Source organism: Myripristis murdjan, chromosome 10 (assembly GCF_902150065.1).
Source record: "Myripristis murdjan chromosome 10, fMyrMur1.1, whole genome shotgun sequence".
Taxonomy (NCBI): Eukaryota; Metazoa; Chordata; class Actinopteri; order Holocentriformes; family Holocentridae; genus Myripristis; species Myripristis murdjan.
The window spans coordinates 27495578-27512622 of record NC_043989.1 but is presented as its reverse complement, the minus strand read 5'-3'; the positions used below and the strand labels follow the sequence as shown (position 1 = coordinate 27512622).

Here is a 17045-nt window from a genome sequence, read left to right as displayed (position 1 = left end):
TAATATTTTTTTTTTAATTTTTATTTCAGTTCCACCTATCACCCTTTGCTTTGGTGTCTAAACATTTGAGAAACCAGTTTCACATTAAGATAAGTAAATACACATAGTGCCAGGCAGGAAAACTGAAGAGTAGCTGGAGTGGTGAGACTTGTGGCTCATTGGAGCCAATAAATATTACAATAAAAAAGGCACTGGCGAACAATAACTTAATATCTCTTATAAAAAGTAGATTGTTGCTTGATGTGTTGCAGGGTTGAATTCAAACAGTTACATCAACACCAGGACCAGAAAAGTGGTGTATTTTTTCTTCTAGGGTAGATATTTGCAACAGCAGCAAATGCAACTTAGACAGAACTTGTAGTGATAGAATCTCTTCCTCTCCCTCCATTTCACAACACTTTGGACACTGGGATTAACTTAAGGCATGGCAATACTGGAAGGAAAGAAGCTCTTCATGCAGCTCTCTCCAGCTCACTGGTCTTTCTTGCTCTCTGTAGGCTGGTCTGGGTTGACGGCTGCAGACTCACTGCTGTCCTCCTCTGGCTGAGTGCCGTTCTGCTCCTCTCTATTCTCGCCGCGACTCTTGTACAGCTTCTTGGATTTCTGGAAGAGCTCATTGAGGTTGAACTCTCTGATGATGTTCTCCTAGGAGGTAATTTCACAGGCAGGTGACAAATAAATTAAAACAAAACAAAACGTTTCAGTAAGGTGTTGCGACACCACAAGCTGCCAGGACAGCTCCAGTGCTCCTTGGGCAGAGATTCACAAAGTCTCTGGTCCTCTACAGGAGGGACGGAGCTCCATTCTTCCAAAGTTGTACTGTACACATCGAGGGATATTACAGCAGGACTGCAGTCACATGCACATTTTAGAGTGGTGCAAAAACCATAAACACTGCTCTGCAGAGATGTGGAAAAAAGGGATTGTGGTCAGTCATGTTCTAGAGGTGGACGAGTGCATGTGTGGCGTTCACCAAGAGAACACTACAGGCCTGAATGCTGGACCCCTGCCAGTGAGGGAGGCTGCTTCTGTTATGCTGAGGGGTGCATTTGGCTCCTGTTAGACGGAAGACTCATTGCAAATCAGTACAAAGTTATTCTAAGTGATTGCCTTTATCCAGGGTGACAATGCCTCCCATCCAATAAGGCATCACTGAGAGGTTAGATAAGGATGAAAATAAGGTAAATTATTTGGCATGGTCCTCACAGTGTAGCCGGATGTGTACACCTGTGTAAGAGTTTGGTCTGACATGACATGACATGATAAGACAAGACGTACCTCATTGAAGGTCCAGGACACAGCTCTGCCCTTACTGTCCACCATCGGACGTCTTATGATTTCCCGCCCTCCTTGGAAAAGCACCAATGTGGGAAGCTGCTTAGCCAGAGGGGAGGTGCTCACCCTGTACCTGCACGGCGGCAAGTTGTGGGACGATCAGAACAGCACAGGGAATCAGTCAAATTCAGCAGCTTGTGGAAAGCACAAACACACTGTAAAGCGATACGAAAAAACAACAGCAAAGAATTACATGAACCATAGGTGTAGAGGAGAAAAATGGCTGACCTCTGTGAAACCTCTCCATAGCGTCCTATGTCCACCTTTCCAAACCTGAGACCTGTGCAGTTGTACCTGCAGGACATGAGGCAAGACACTCAGGACATTTACAGGATATTCAGACAACATATCTAACAAAACTGCAGTCCAAACACTACAGACAGGTCAGTGTTTGTGTGTGTATATTATTAGATTTTCCTGTGGAATATGTAATATAATCCAACCATTTTATTTGGATTTCTACGCCAGTCAAACCGGTGCAGGGAGGCGACTTACAGGAGCAATCCGATCATCAGTAACTGCACACAGGCTTTTAAAACCTTACACTGTTCTATTAGATTAGAGCTAACAGCTTGGTGTGTCCGTCCACCCCAACAAGTAGGCTACAAACTACAGGGGGACACATACAGTTTGCTGCTGTTCTTCTGTGTGCAAGTCGGTCAGACAGCGACATTGTATCTCACTTGAGGGAAAGATCGGCGAAGATGGGAGCAAAGGACTGGCACTCAGGGGACCAGTTGGCGTAGAATTCAATAATCCAGGTGACACGACTGTCCCTCTCCAGCTCCTCCTGATGGTGAAAATCACACTAGATTAGATTAGCACAGATTACCCATGTGTAAATCACTGGATCGCTAATCTGTCACACCAACTCAGTCTAAACCCATCAATTCAGGAAGTCAATCTCCTTAAGTACTTTGATTTTGGAATTGATAGATCCATTTGAATAATTAAGATGCTTGGAAAAGGAGGGAAATGTACAGTACAGGCCAAAAGTTTGGACACACCTTCTCATTCAATGTGTTTTCTTTATTTTCATGACTATTTACACTGTAGATTCTAACTGAAGGAATCAAAACTATGAATGAACACATGTGGAGTTATGTACTTAACAAAAAAAGGTGAAATAACTGAAAACATGTTTTATATTCTAGTTTCTTCAAAATAGCCACCCTTTGCTCTGATTACTGCTTTGCACACTCTTGGCATTCTCTCCATGAGCTTCAAGAGGTAGTCACTTGAAATGGTTTTCCAACAGTCTTGAAGGAGTTCCTAGAGATGCTGAGCACTTGTTGGCCCCTTTGCCTTCACTCTGCGGTCCAGCTCACCCCAAACCATCTGGATTGGGTTCAGGTCCGGTGACTGTGGAGGCCAGGTCATCTGCCGCAGCACTCCATCACTCTCCTTCTTGGTCAAATTAGTCCAGTCATTTTATGAAAAAACCTAGTACAAACTGCAAGAGAAGCAAACTCAACTGATTTTGTATCCTCAGTTTGTCCTGAGTGAGGGAAAAAAAAGTCCCAAGAAATCCCATTGGTGGAAAGTTTTGAAAATCACCTATTTATGACCACATATTACCAAAAAACACTGTTTTTAACACACAGGGGAAAGGGGTTCAAAATTTTACTTTCAGATATCACTATAAAAATTCATAAGTTGATTACACACACAAAGACAAGAAAAAAAGTCAATTACAAGTTCTTTGAATTATTCTGTTTACACATGCATATCACACATTATCTGATTTGATATGCGCTAATAAGGAATATAAGGAATAAATGCCAGAACAGATATTTAAACAGTGAATTAAAAGGTTACTATATATATAGTAACCTTTTAATGCAAGGTAACTTGTCTTTGTGTGTGTAATCATCTTGTGAATTTTTATAGTGATATCTGAAAATAAATTTTGAACCCTTTCCCCTGTGTGTTAAAAACAGTGTTTTTTGGTAATATGTGGTCATAAATAGGTGATTTTCAAAACTTTCCACCAATGGGATTTCTTGGGACTTTTTTTCCCTCACTCAGGACAAACTGAGGATACAAAATCAGTTGAGTTTGCTTCTCTTGCAATTTGTCCTAGGTTGACCCCAATTTTGGCCTAAAATTACTGCACTAAATAGCCCTTACACAGCCTGGAGGTGAGTTTGGGGTCATTGTCCTGTTGAAAAATAAATGATCGTCCAACTAAACGCAAACCGGATGGGATGGCATGTCGCTGCAGGATGCTGTGGTAGCCATGCCATGCACACCCCCACACCATCACACCTCCTCCTCCATGCTTCACAGTGGGAACCAGGCATGTGGAATCCATCCGTTCACCTTTTCTGCGTCTCACAATGACACGGCGGTTGGAACCAAAGATCTCAAATTTGGACTCATCAGACCAAAGCACAGATTTCCACTGGTCTAATGTCCATTCCTTGTGTTTCTTGGCCCAAACAAATCTCTTCTGCTTGTTGCCTCTCCTTAGCAGTGGTTTCCTAGCAGCTATTTGACCATGAAGGCCTGATTCGCGCAGTCTCCTCTTAACAGTTGTTCTAGAGATGGGTCTGCTGCTAGAACTCTGTGTGGCATTTATCTGGTCTCTGATCTGAGCTGCTGTTAACTTGTGATTTCTGAGGCTGGTGACTCGGATGAACTTGTCCTCAGAAGCAGAGGTGACTCTTGGTCTTCCTTTCCTGGGTCGGTCCTCATGTGTGCCAGTTTCGTTGTAGCGCTTGATGGTTTTTGCGACTCCACTTGGGGACACATTTAAAGTTTTTGCAATTTTCCGGACTGACTGACCTTCATTTCTTAAAGTAATAATGGCCACTCGTTTTTCTTTAGTTAGCTGATTGGTTCTTGCCATAATATGAATTTTAACAGTTGTCCAATAGGGCTGTCGGCTGTGTAGTAACCTGACTTCTGCACAACACAACTGATGGTCCCAACCCCATTGATAAAGCAAGAAATTCCACTAATTAACCCTGATAAGGCACACCTGTGAAGTGAAAATCATTTCAGGTGACTACCTCTTGAAGCTCATCGAGAGAGCAACTATCAGCTCCATAGATTGTAGTAATGAACTCATTTTACTAGGCGATTTCAACAAAAATTGGTTAGACAGGTCTTCTAGTAGGGACAAAGCTTCTTTTTCAAGCATGGATTTAACTCAATTAATTACTGAGCCCACAAGAATCACCCCTACTTCTCAGACCCTACTTGACTGGATTTTGGTTTCACATCCAAATAGAATTGCAGATGCTGGTGTCCTCCCAGAATGTTTTAGTGACCATTCAATTATCTATTGTATATGGAAAATTAAATTATCAAGAGCCCCACCCAAATTGATTAGAATTAGGCAATTAAAGAAATTTGATACCACTACTTTTATTGCAGATCTAATTAATTTAAATTGGGAACGATTTAGCTTAATTCCAGATGTCCAAAATGCATGGGATTTTTTTCACTCTGAGTTTTTGAGGGTTATAGATAAACATGCCCCTTGGAGAGATGTCAAAGTCAAAGGTGCTCATCTGCCCTGGATAAATCAGGAAATTATATCTCTCTTTAAAGAAAGAGATAAAGCCTGGGCTAAATTTAGACAGACAAGGAGTCCTGCTGATTGGGAAGTGTACAGAAAACTTAGGAATAGCTGCAAAACCCGAGCTAGGAATGCTCAGTCTGATTATTATAAGGAATCTTAACATAATAATTTCAATAACCCTAAAAAGTTCTGGAAGAAAATTCATGACATTATAAATATATCAGATAATCCATCAATTAATCAGCTTAGAGTTGCTGATATAATACTGAATGAACCACTGCCAATTGCTTCTGCACTCAATCAGCATTTCTCCACTGTCTGTTCAAATTTTATCCCTAATCCTCCCCAGTTAAGTTCAATTCCTGTTCAGTTAACTCATAGCTCCTTTAATTTTCAGACTATTACTCCCGCTGATGTTGCTGATGCGATTGCTGAGTTGAAAGAGAGCTCTGGTCCTGGGCTTGATGGAATTGAGACAAAATTTATTAAATTATCATCCCATATTATTTGTTTCCCATTATCAGACTTATTCAATCTTTCACTATCTACACATGAAATGCCAACTATTTGGAAATGTGCGCGAATTACTCCACTGCACAAGGGTGGTGATTCACTTGATCCTAACAATTACAGGCCTATTTCAATCTTGTGTTCTATTGCAAAAGTTTTTGAAAAAATTATTTTTAATCAGTTAAATTATTATTTGAACAGCAATAATATTCTTTCTCAATTTCAATTTGGCTTCAGATCCAATTACTCGACAACTACTGCTCTCTTAAAATTCACAAACGACATATACTCAGCTTTTGATCAGGGTTTTCTAACTGGATCCATTTTTGTTGACTTAACAAAAGCTTTTGATCTTGTCGATCATTATTTATTATTAGACAAGCTTTATGCAATTGGTCTATCCAGACATGCCCTTTTGTGGTTTAACTGTTATTTACATAGTAGAAAGCAGTGTGTTTCTCTAAAAGGTTTCAAGTCTGACTTACAAATCCAGCCCAGAGGTGTCCCTCAAGGATCAACTTTGGGTCCACTTCTTTTTTCTATTTTTATCAATGACCTTCCCCTTATTTTCTCTGACTGTTCTGTTCAGTTATATGCTGATGATACTATTATTTATACCTCTAAGCCCTCCTCCTCACAGATCCAAGAATCACTACAACATGACTTTAATATTTTTCAGTCTTGGCTCTCAGAAAACAAACTACTACTCAACCAAACTAAAACGTGTGCCATGCTCTTTGGTTTGAGACAAAAACATAACCCTGATTTAAATTCTTTGGTGTTAAACTATAATGATGGTAGAGTTCTCCAGATAGTGGACAAATATAAATATTTGGGAGTCTGGATTGACTCAAGACTAACATTTAACTCACATATCGATTATGTTTTAAAGAAAGTTAATTTTGGTGTAGGGGTTTTGTTTCGTTCTCGGCATTGCTTTACCCTTAATGTTAGAAAAAAACTTGTATTACAATTGATCCTGCCTATTATTGATTATGCGGATATCATCTATATGACTGCATCAAAAAACGATCTCCAACCTCTTAAAGTTGCTTACAATAAACTATGTAGATTTATATTAGGATGTTCCTTTTTCACACACCATTGTTTATTATATAATACACTTGGGTGGCTTTCTTTAGAGAATAGAAGACAATTTCACTGGTTTCAGTTTCTCTTTAAATGCATTCATTTTAATTTTCCTTACTGCTTGAAACAATTTTTTGTTCCATATGTCTGTAGTTACTCATTAAGAAGCTCAGATCAGTCTCTTTATGCCGTCCCATTTGTTGAGAAAGAAATTGGCAAGAAAGCCTTCAAGTATCTGGCCCCCACTACTTGGAATACTCTACCTCTCAATATTCGTGTGGTGTTTCCACTCCATATATTCAAAAATGTGTTATTTACTTATTTACAACCTGTTTGCCAATGCCTTTGATTATAATTTAATTGTTACTCCCCAATCCTCATTCTATGTTTGTTATTGCGCTTTTTATTTAATCATATCATTTAATTGGTTTAGGATAATCTAATCTGGTCTAATTTCTTTATTTTTATTTTTCCCTGATTTTATTTTCCTTGTTGAGGTTTTAGTTAAGTGTTGTCTTTGTCTGGTTTGTCACTTATTATTTGATTTTGTCTTTCTGTTCTTTGGATTGTGCTGCTTGTTACTGTTTCTTGCTTTTGTGTGGGACCCCCTTGGAAACGAGATGCTGCATCTCAAGGGGTTATCCCACGGTAAATAAAGAATTTATCAATGCCAAGAGTGTGCAAAGCAGTAATCAGAGCAAAGGGTGGCTATTTTGAAGAAACTAGAATATAAAACATGTTTTCAGTTATTTCACCTTTTTTTGTTAAGTACATAACTCCACATGTGTTCATTCATAGTTTTGATTCCTTCAGTTAGAATCTACAATGTAAATAGTCGTGAAAAGAAAGAAAACGCATTGAATGAGAAGGTGTGTCCAAACTTTTGGCCTGTACTGTATGCCAATGGTTGTGGTGATTAAAAAAAGCCCTGACTACATCTACATGAAAATATTGTTTTCACCGACTCAGTAATACTCACGTCTATGGTTTTGTCACTGAGGTACTTGATGTACTCTGGGCCCATGTAGAGAGGTGGCTTACAGGTCATGACGAACGCTGCAGAGAACACACAGAACCTCAGATTTTTAAATGTACCTGTCACATGTGCCATTTTGCATCAATTTACTTTTTTCCACTCCCAAATGGACTGACTGCATGCAAGAGCTACATGTGAGTTCTGTACCTTACTTGAACTATTCAACAATAATAATAATTCAGAAATAAATAGGAGACCGAAAACCAGACTTTTAAATGGACCTGATACATGTGCCATTTCGTAGCCCATAATTTAAAAAAAAGCTTGATTGTAGTTAAGTAGTTGGTGGTGGTGAGTTTAATGACCACTGACCGACACACATGGCAAGGTAGAGGATGCCCAGTCGAATGTCCAGCCGGAAGAAAAGAATGACGTTGGCCACTTTACTGAACAGGAACAGGTTGCCTATGTGCTGCTCCAGGGTGACTACAGGGGAAAACAGAGAAAACGGAGGATCAGCAAGAGAAAAAAAGAGAAGAAAAGACAGATGGGGGGAAGAAATTAACAGTATTTAGTACAAGGTCAGAGGAAGGGGAGGGCGAGCTCTACCACTGTCATGCAATGTTTACACAACAAAGTCAGGTTTTTAGTCAAGCACAGCCTACATAAAGGGGTTCCCAAACACGGCATCCAAATTGATACACATTATCTTGTGAATATAGTGGATATGATGTAGACACTGTTGCTGGATAAGACTTGGTAAACATCTGCATGACTGTTTATTAGTAGTAGGGGGGAAAAAAAATCAATTCACTTAAGTATCATGATTCTTTTTGCAGGGGATTAAATATTGCATGTCTCCCCTTGGCAAACATGCCCACCGTATGGTAATCTCATGCAGTTTGGTGTATTTGTGCAGACTGGGGCCTAAACAGTGTTGGAGTTGCATAAATTTGGGTTTGACTGGAGAGCTGAGACTCTTGTGGATTCCATGAGCCACACCTGATTCATGTGTGATGATGTTACCCCCCATAGCAGCCACTTCACTGTGGTGAGACCATTTTTTGAAACTTGACATCACTGTAGAAAATGACCTATAGTGACCTCTAGGGTAATCACAGCCTCATGAAACTTTACAACCACAAACTAGAGGATCATTCAGAAAACAATAAATTGCAACATTGAATCATAATACTTGCAGAATCACAATACTTGAGAATCGCAGTACATATCGAATCGGCACCCATATCATATACCCATATCACCCATATCGCTCCACTGTACACAGTAGAGCTGGGTAAGAGAGGGAGAGCTGACATTCTAGGTAATGAAACAGGAAAAACGGTTCACAAACGACAAGTGGTTTTGATGGCACGATTGTTTCTACAGTAAACAAAGAGTTGTAGTGACATCAGCCAGCTCTGACACCACTTTGAGTGTGTGTGTGTGTGTGTGTGTGTGTGTGTGTGTGTGTGTGCAGGGGGTGGGGGTTGAGGCAACTTACTGGCTCTCCTGTTCTTCATCATCACAATTGCACTGAGGAACATGAGGATCTCGACTTCTCTCTGTGAAGCAAAAGCACCGTGATCACTGAATGAGCCAGCTGCAGCACTGAGCCCACCACCATATTTAGCCACAGCACCGCAGTGCAACACTACCCCTCTCCACACACACACTCACTCACCCAGTCAAAGTCGCAGGAGTTGCCGTCCTCCCGCTGGGTGGCCAGGTGCTCGCACAGCCCCGGAGCCTTGCGGACGACCAGGAAGGCGACCGTCATGAGGAAGGACGCGATGTAGTACGGCTTCAGCAGCCATTTGTAGATCTGTGGCAGGTGGTAGAGGAAAGCAAAAAGTCCTGTGATTAGACCCATCGTCCCGCACGCAAATACAGAGTCGCAGACACCGCGTGAACTGGAGTTGACGCACGAAACGTGACTGGCACTGCGCATGCGCAAAACGAAAACCAATCTGATGTTTTCTGGCCGCAATTGCACGCCGTAGATTTGGCGGGTATTGCAAAACGTAAACAAAGTTCAGTTGGGTGGTAAAAAAAAAAAAAATGGAGGAAAGTGGCGAGGTGTCACAGAAAGAGAATGCAGGTAATGTTTGTACCGCAGAAAACGATGAAGGCCAGACAAGCGAAGCTACGGGGGAGGTGGATGTTTGTAAGCCGTGTGAGGGAGCGGAAGCCCGGCGGAGCAGGCTGAAGCTGTTCAACAAGGTGATGGAGAAGAGCCTGGCCAAGTTCATCGACGATGCTAATGTCAGGTAATGTTGCCTAACCCTTTGTTTGCGGGCGAATTTGAAATATGACATGTGTGCAGTTACAGTGCACGAAGGAATATATGAGTTTAGCATCAGTAAAAACTGGGTAATGTGAACTAGGTAAGGTTACAGGACCAGGGTTAGAGCTGTGGGCTCGGAGGCCGGTGGTTCTCGGATACCAGCGTTGAATTCTCCGGATGAATCCTGTTTTAGGAAACATCTGTCATAGGAATCACCCACCGGATAACACATGGAGTACCTGCTCTCACTTACTTACCTCTAGCAGACAGACAGACAGACAGACAGGACTCTGAGTGCTGTTACAGTGAACTGGTGTGAATTATTTGAGGGCTAGATACACAAACATGAATACACAACAATTAGAACTGATTTATGCAAATGAGTGCTCTTTTCTAGGATCACAATGCTACTATCCACAGTTAAGAAAACCTCACTAAGTGATCTTATTTCAAATATCTTAATTATGTAAACAATTATATGATAAACACTAATAAATCGTATCATAAGGTCTTGAACGTTACTAGATAGATGTGAGGACTTTAATCCAATCCATTTTATACAGTGACATTAATTTACATGGGCAGAAAATGCCATTCTGGGTGGATTCCAGAATTACTCATAGGTGTTAAATATGGTTGAAGTTCAGTGACTAAAATGGACATGGAAATTTAAAAAAAAAAAAAAAAAAAAAAAAAAAGATTATTAAAGATATTGGCCATCTAAGGTGTTGAGGTGCTAGAGTTTTTCTTTGTCACCCGTCTGTAGCTGCTATGTCAAAATATTACAAGTGGGGTTAATGGTGCAGTTTTGGTTGAATCTGCTGTCATTGGCAGTTTTCACAGATTCAGATTTTAATATGCGAGTGCCCTTTACAAAATAAAAGTAACTCAAACAGGAGATCTTTTGTGAGACAATTTTCTTTTTCTTTCTACTTTGTTACATATTTTTAATCCAACACCTATTTCAGTATGGATGTTTGTGTCATTTCTACTGTTTTTCAGCTTTCAGAGCTTCGCCAAAACCTTCCAGCCGTTGTCCAAGAAGAAGCCCCAGGTGATGGAAAGCATTCACAAGCAATTCATTGAAGACTTGCAGAGGATTATACAGGTGTGCACCACAGTGAGGTTGTATGTATGCAAATGACAAATGTGTATATGTGCATACAGACAGGTCTGCCTGTGTTTATGTCAACATGATTATGTGACAAACCCATGACTGGAGGGGAAGGGGTGATTCCATAAGGCTGGATCAGGTATGACAGTTCTTGAATCCCAGTACCGGGCGTTGGGTTCTGTCACTTGGTCTCATGGTTTCATGCTAACTCTGAACCTCCGTTGGAGCGGTTTGTTCCTCAGGTTTAGGTTATTTTCTTCTGTTGTTTAAATTGTTCATATTTCTATTTTTTCTATATTCCTTGTTTATAGTATTTATATTACTTGTTGCTATTTATTGTCTGTTTCTACTGTAAATTATGCTTCATATTTTGCTATCCACTTTGCTGCTGTAATGCTGGAAATTTCCCCACTGTGGGACTAATAAAGGAATATCTTATCTTATTTGAATGTCTGTGTGTGTGTGTGTGTGTGTGTGTGTGTGTGTGTGTGTGTGTGTGTGTGTGTGTGTGTGTGCGCGCGCCAAATTTAAAGGAGGACATCAACAGATTAATAGAGGAGGGTCAGTTACAGTGCAAGTTGGATGAGCTGGACAAACTGCAGCTTGCTGCCAAGGACAATCTAGAGCCCTCATGGTATGTAAAAAATATTTGATTAAACTCATTTTAAGTACATCTCAATCCTGCCATCCACCACCCACTCTTAAAAAATAGTAATTAACAAATGAGGGAGCAAAGCCAGCTAAAAGCGTCATCAACACCATGAACCCTACTTGTCTCATTTTCTCTTAGGCGACCTAGTGGGGTGCCGGAGCAGGACCTGTCTAGCTTTGTGATGCCCTACTACCAAAAGCAGGAGGCCTACCTGCGACGAGAGCTGAAAAAGATCCAAGCTGAGAACGCTGCCCTCGCACAGAGGGTACAGGCTGGCAGGGAGGGCGTCGCTCAGACAGAACAACGTATTGCAGCAGCTGTGGATGAGTGGAAGGTGAGGGAGAAAAGATCACAGAGAGAGAGAGATGGGAGCAATGAAGGAAAACCATACACAAATACAGTAGATGCTTCTGTAATAACGTATAAAGCTGAAGCACGTGCAATCAACAGTTCTGAATTATCTAAGTGGTTTACTTATGAATTTACATGCAACAGCCATGCTGTAAATTAATACACACAAGACTCCATAACAAAATGCAGAGTAAATTCATTCTGCTCACTGTATAGATAATGCTTTGCTGATGAATTTCAAATAATCTTGTAAAATTCTGTATTAACACGGTGGTAGACTTGGTTCGTATGGGTTGCAATGGCTTGCAGCATAAGTACAATAATGTGGACAAATGTAGAATAAACATAAGTGAGACAGAAATACAAAAAAACTTGTTTGCAAAGGGTAAAAATACATTTTATGTTTATCATTTTTTTGTGTTGTTTCTCTCACACGTTTAGGCATCAGTCAGAGAATACCAAAGGCTGGCTTCTTCTCTCTGCCCTGCGGACACCTTTGATGTGTGACCTTAAAATTCTTTTATCTGTATATGTTTAACTTAACTGTACATACTGATGCTGTTTACTATGCCCGTTAGTCTTAAAATAAAGCAAATTAAAACAAACTCTTTTGTGACTGTGATGACTGCATGAAACACAGGGGACAGCTGAAGCGAAGTTCAGAGGGTGACTATACAAGTACCATTACGGTACTCCCGCTGGCTTATGTTGAGGGAAGCTATATACAGACCATTACGGTAACTGGGCCATGAAAAAATGCCACAAAGAAGTGGAGAGACGAGCAGTTGTCACTCGGCGGATACGTGTGTGTTTTAAAACTTGGCAGGCCATAAACTTGAAGAACCCGTTTTATTTTCCATATAAATGTGTTATTTGTGATAGATATGACGGAAATGTTTTCAACTCTCTTTGGGCAAAATGAAGCTCAGGGACCGCCGGGCTCGTCGTCGCTTGGTTTCGGACCGGGAAAACCTCCGCCTCCTCTGCCGCAAAACCAAGTCCCCATGGCGGGCCAGATGCCACCGCAGCTCGGGGATGAAGGGCCTGCTTTACGGAAGCCCGGAGCCATGAATGAACCTTTCTATTTACTACGGGAACTGCCAGGTATTGTGTGATTTAACCAACGCTAGTATGCTATGTGTAATTTGTCTGTTTAGTCGGAGCATCTTAAATGCCCTAGAAAGATTTAACATACTGTAAAATACTAGCTAACACTTTGTAAACAATAGTGTTGTTATCACGTAGCAACAAGATTAGCCCCTTCTTAACTGTAGCGGCACATGTAGGTGTAACATGAGCATATCCTGATCAAGATATAGACCAAAGTAAAGATTTTACTATTATTAAAACACCAAAATATTTGGCCTATCAATTACAAGCCTCCTCGTTTCAACAAGGATATTGTTGAAACGGGGAGTCACTAGTATCAGGAACATACTACAGAAATGAGTTTTGTGCCCAGGTTTAACCAAGTTTTTTTGTGTGCTGTTACTCGTATTTATGTGCTCAGATTGTTATTTATTTTTATTTTTCCTTTAAAAAAAAAATAATAAAAGAAATATTTATTTTTATTTTATTTTATTTTATTTTATTTTTATTTTTATTGTCATTATCACTGCTATTTGCTTTGGCAATGCAAGCACTGCCTTGTCATGCCAATAAAGCTATTTAAATTGAAATTGAAATTGTTATCAAGCAGTTTAGCTACAACATGCTTATTTTGGTATGCTTTCTCTGGCATCTCATATTTGAAGGGTTCAGTATGAGGTCAGTTGTTATCTGTGGCATGTTTGCATACATGATCTCAACATAAAAGTCTTTTTTTTTTTCTTTACTAGTTGGCAATGAACTAACAGGCAACACCAACCTCATCACTCACTACAACCTGGAACACGCCTACAACAAATTCTGTGGCAAGAAGGTGAAGGAGAAGCTCAGTAACTTCCTGCCAGAGTTACCAGGTGGGTTATTGGTTGTACTGGGCCTAAAGCATGTATAGGACACCTACCCAGCAATGCAGCATGCACTCTGTGGTCTCAAACCATTCAGAACGAGAGGTTGTGGACAAATGAAATTTTGATTGTGACATCCAGTGGGAAAGCTGGTGACAGAATTAGTGTCTTTGTTGTTGTTAGAGCCTCACTGGACTGTTTACAAGATAAAAGACTAATGAAAGGTTTCTCATAATTACACCAACTTGCCTTCTGCCTCAGAAAGCACCTGCTGCTTCTTCAACATTTTCACCAGCGCTGGAAGAAAACTGTTTGTGCCATTGGTGCGTTCATTATTTTAAAATCTTAATGCTCTTTAACTAAGGCAGGGGCAACACTTTGAAAATCCTGTCCGAGTCTGAACAAACACTGCATCACACACATAACTGCACATTTCATAGATTTTGTTTTGTCTGTAAGTTGTAAATATTAGGGATGCACAATGTTGATTTTTTTTTTTTCAACTTGTACCAATAGCTGATTATTACCTGCTCCTCATGGCCAATATTGATAAGATAAGATTTGTTGTGTTGACACTCGTAGACTTTTCCCCTCCTCTCGGAGTCCTTGTGGTAGATGTTTTGCAAACTGCAATAGTGTTGTCTTCCTCTGAGACTGAACCTCCACACACCAGCGACGCCATGCTTAGCTCCACTGTGCAGCTCGCTTGACATCAGGAGTGTGACAACAGTGTGCTGCTGCTATATATTGGACCTAATACATATCATGCATCCGTAGTCAATACTCATGGGCGAGGATGGGACATTGCACACTTAACCATACAGCTGAGATCCTCTGCTGTGTTTCTAGTCGAATAGATTGAAAGTAGATTCAAAGCGCACCGTTACAGCCTCAGTCCAAACAGTAGCAGTATTTGGTTTGTGCTCACCCACTTTTTTGTTCCTTGTTGTCCTCCCTCCTCCTTCCTCTCTCCCCTCGTCTGTCTTTGTCCTCCCACGTCCTCGCTGCTGCAGGCATGATTGACTGTCCTGGCACTCAGGATGGCAGCTCGTTGCGCTCACTGATTGATAAGCCTCCAGTGTGCGGGAACTCCTTCAGCCCTCTGACTGGTGCTCTGCTCACAGGCTTCAGACTGCACACAGGACCGGTACAACACACACAGACCCACAGACTATATGTTCATCAGCTCAGATGCCACATAATTACACTTATATTCATTAAACACACATTATCGTGACAAAAGACCTAGTTTTTGTCTTCTTTCACCATTTATATCTATTGTACTTGTATTGTTGAACTGTCCACCTGTGTGTGTGTTCAGCTCCCAGAACAGTACAGACTGATGCACATCCAGCCTCCAAAGAAGAAGAGCAAACACAAGCACAAACACCATCGACCGCAGGACCCCTTACCACAAGGTACCATGCACATTGGACTCACACACACACACACACACACACACACATGCACGCAGTCACACACGCTGTAGGACAGGACCTGTTCTGCACACCGCTGACTCACTTCTTTCGTCGCTGCAGAAACTCCGTCAGACTCTGACCCCAAGAAGAAGAAGAAAAAGAGAGATGACGATCCTGATCGCAAGAAGAAAAAGAAAGACAAGAAAAAGAAGAAGGTAGGATAAACCATCGCGATCCACTCTGATCCTGTGATCTGAGAATTGCCATACGTTTGTAGTGATTCAGCTGACTTCACTCTTGCCTTGATCCTTGATCAGCTGAGGTCAGGGGGATCTGAAACATTTGATTTTAGCCACTTTGATGCCCAGATCCCATTTTATCCCACATACTTAGGGTAGATGTCCAGACGGAATTAAAATAGTTTTTAAAGCTTACTTCTGAGCTTTATGTGAGTGACACAATCTACCAGCAGGTGGCATTACAGCACTTAGTTTGTTGTTGCTTACAAGATTTGAGCAATTTAAGTTGTATAATCACAGCACCACCACCATTCAACATGTCAACACCTCCCTCTCCCCTAATTAATGCTCAACAACTGGCACATCCTGCCATCACAGTCTGTAATGAACAGTGTCATAGTTACGTCACAGTCCCAGTTAGCTAACCGGGGCTGAAGGCTCTCCCCACTCCCCCTCCTGTTAAGCTGCTAATCAATGAACTGTAGCTAACACGCTGTAAATGTGTGTTGATGTCTCTTGTCCCTCCAGAACCGCCACAGTCCCGACCACCCCGGCCTCGCTGGCTCACAGCCCAACAGCAACAGCCTCAGATAGACAGGAACCCAGTGTGTGCATGCCTGTGCGTGAATGTGTGTATGCGTGTGTATTTTACAGGAGCGGATGCATCAGAAGCAATGCGAGTGTGTGTTTTACAAAGAATTGTATTATAGAGCATATGCCTTTTGGTTTGGATGCCATCATGACGAGAGACGGAGTGAGTCAGATTATAAGAAGAGGTGTTTGGTGCGTGGATGTGGGAACAAATGTTACAGAACAGTGTACAAGGCACGGTGCCACTGATGTGCAATGTGATGTTATGAATGAATGAGTCGGTGTGTCTGTTTCCATTTTGTTGTAATATCTTTTGACCACATGCCCAAATTCCAATAAACTTTGGTTATTATCCTTATTTTTCTGCCTGTTTTTTTTTTACGCTTTCATTATATCTTTGTAATTATATCTTTGTAATGTTCAGACAGACATATACATGATTTCAGTGCTTTAATATTGCCACTGTACCAGTAGGGGTAATACACACAGCATACATACGGAGAAAGTGTTTGGAGAGGATGGCAAAAACAGCACTGTGACAAGCAGTTTTAATACTTAGATTTATTTGTTTTATCAAATGCACAAGCTGGCTATATTCATTGTAGGCAAGAAAGAAACATACATTTAATAAAGACACTCCAAAGCTTTAACCCCGATGGTGAAAATGCTGAGGACAAAAACAAACCACTGCATGAGATGGTGTAGCTACATTCCCCTGAGGAAAAGTGCTGTACGGTCCGCTGAAAATCAGAGGAACATAGGCCTTTGTCTTCAAACAGTTTTACAGCCTCAACACGACTTTGGTTTACCCAGAAACACGTTTGGCAGAGGTTGCTTCTCTACATTCACTTCTACTGCAGCAAAGTCAAGACGGCTGCTGAGGCACTGAGTTCAGCCAAAACATCCAGTCTCTCCTCCTGCCTCGTCGACAGCTGTGATTCAACACCGACGCACTCACACTCAAGAGACTAACAAGCGTACACGAAATGCATCAGACAAGGA

At 41.1% G+C, this 17045-nt stretch overlaps 3 protein-coding genes across 3 annotated transcripts; 2 read left to right on the top strand and 1 right to left on the bottom strand.

Annotated features, from left to right (window-relative positions):
• Window position 1: 1 nt before the first annotated feature.
• On the bottom strand, window positions 2-9391 carry tmx2a (thioredoxin-related transmembrane protein 2a). Its single transcript, XM_030061561.1, has 8 exons — window positions 9124-9391; window positions 8944-9004; window positions 7812-7925; window positions 7443-7519; window positions 2019-2125; window positions 1564-1629; window positions 1279-1408; window positions 2-645 (listed from the first exon to the last, which is right to left on the bottom strand). The coding sequence occupies exons 1-8, from the start codon at window positions 9388-9390 to the stop codon at window positions 472-474; spliced, it is 996 nt and encodes a 331-aa protein (XP_029917421.1). The 5' UTR covers window position 9391; the 3' UTR covers window positions 2-471.
• Window positions 9392-9429: 38 nt separating this feature from the next.
• On the top strand, window positions 9430-12443 carry pmf1 (polyamine modulated factor 1). The gene is made up of 5 exons (XM_030061562.1): window positions 9430-9709; window positions 10729-10834; window positions 11374-11474; window positions 11631-11826; window positions 12285-12443. Exons 1-5 carry the CDS (start codon window positions 9501-9503, stop codon window positions 12348-12350), a joined length of 678 nt encoding a protein of 225 aa, XP_029917422.1. The 5' UTR covers window positions 9430-9500; the 3' UTR covers window positions 12351-12443.
• A 135-nt stretch (window positions 12444-12578) lies between these two features.
• Window positions 12579-16401, top strand: med19a (mediator complex subunit 19a). Its single transcript, XM_030062754.1, has 6 exons — window positions 12579-12947; window positions 13682-13804; window positions 14809-14942; window positions 15117-15213; window positions 15334-15428; window positions 15981-16401. Exons 1-6 carry the CDS (start codon window positions 12728-12730, stop codon window positions 16044-16046), a joined length of 735 nt encoding a protein of 244 aa, XP_029918614.1. The 5' UTR covers window positions 12579-12727; the 3' UTR covers window positions 16047-16401.
• Window positions 16402-17045: the final 644 nt, after the last annotated feature.

Bases quoted from the DNA above. Each gene is read 5' to 3' on its own strand.
- pmf1 (XM_030061562.1), top strand. From the start codon at position 9,501: ATGGAGGAAAGTGGCGAGGTGTCACAGAAAGAGAATGCAGGTAATGTT. The intron at 9,710-10,728 runs GTAATGTTGCCT...ACTGTTTTTCAG, and splicing joins ATCGACGATGCTAATGTCAG to CTTTCAGAGCTTCGCCAAAA. The intron at 11,475-11,630 runs GTATGTAAAAAA...ATTTTCTCTTAG, and splicing joins GACAATCTAGAGCCCTCATG to GCGACCTAGTGGGGTGCCGG.
- tmx2a (XM_030061561.1), bottom strand. From the start codon at position 9,390: ATGCGCAGTGCCAGTCACGTTTCGTGCGTCAACTCCAGTTCACGCGGT. The intron at 7,520-7,811 runs GTCAGTGGTCAT...TGTTCTCTGCAG, and splicing joins CTACCTTGCCATGTGTGTCG to CGTTCGTCATGACCTGTAAG. The intron at 2,126-7,442 runs GTGAGTATTACT...TTTCACCATCAG, and splicing joins TCAGTGACAAAACCATAGAC to GAGGAGCTGGAGAGGGACAG.
- med19a (XM_030062754.1), top strand. From the start codon at position 12,728: ATGACGGAAATGTTTTCAACTCTCTTTGGGCAAAATGAAGCTCAGGGA. The intron at 12,948-13,681 runs GTATTGTGTGAT...TTTCTTTACTAG, and splicing joins TTTACTACGGGAACTGCCAG to TTGGCAATGAACTAACAGGC. The intron at 15,429-15,980 runs GTAGGATAAACC...TTGTCCCTCCAG, and splicing joins AAGACAAGAAAAAGAAGAAG to AACCGCCACAGTCCCGACCA.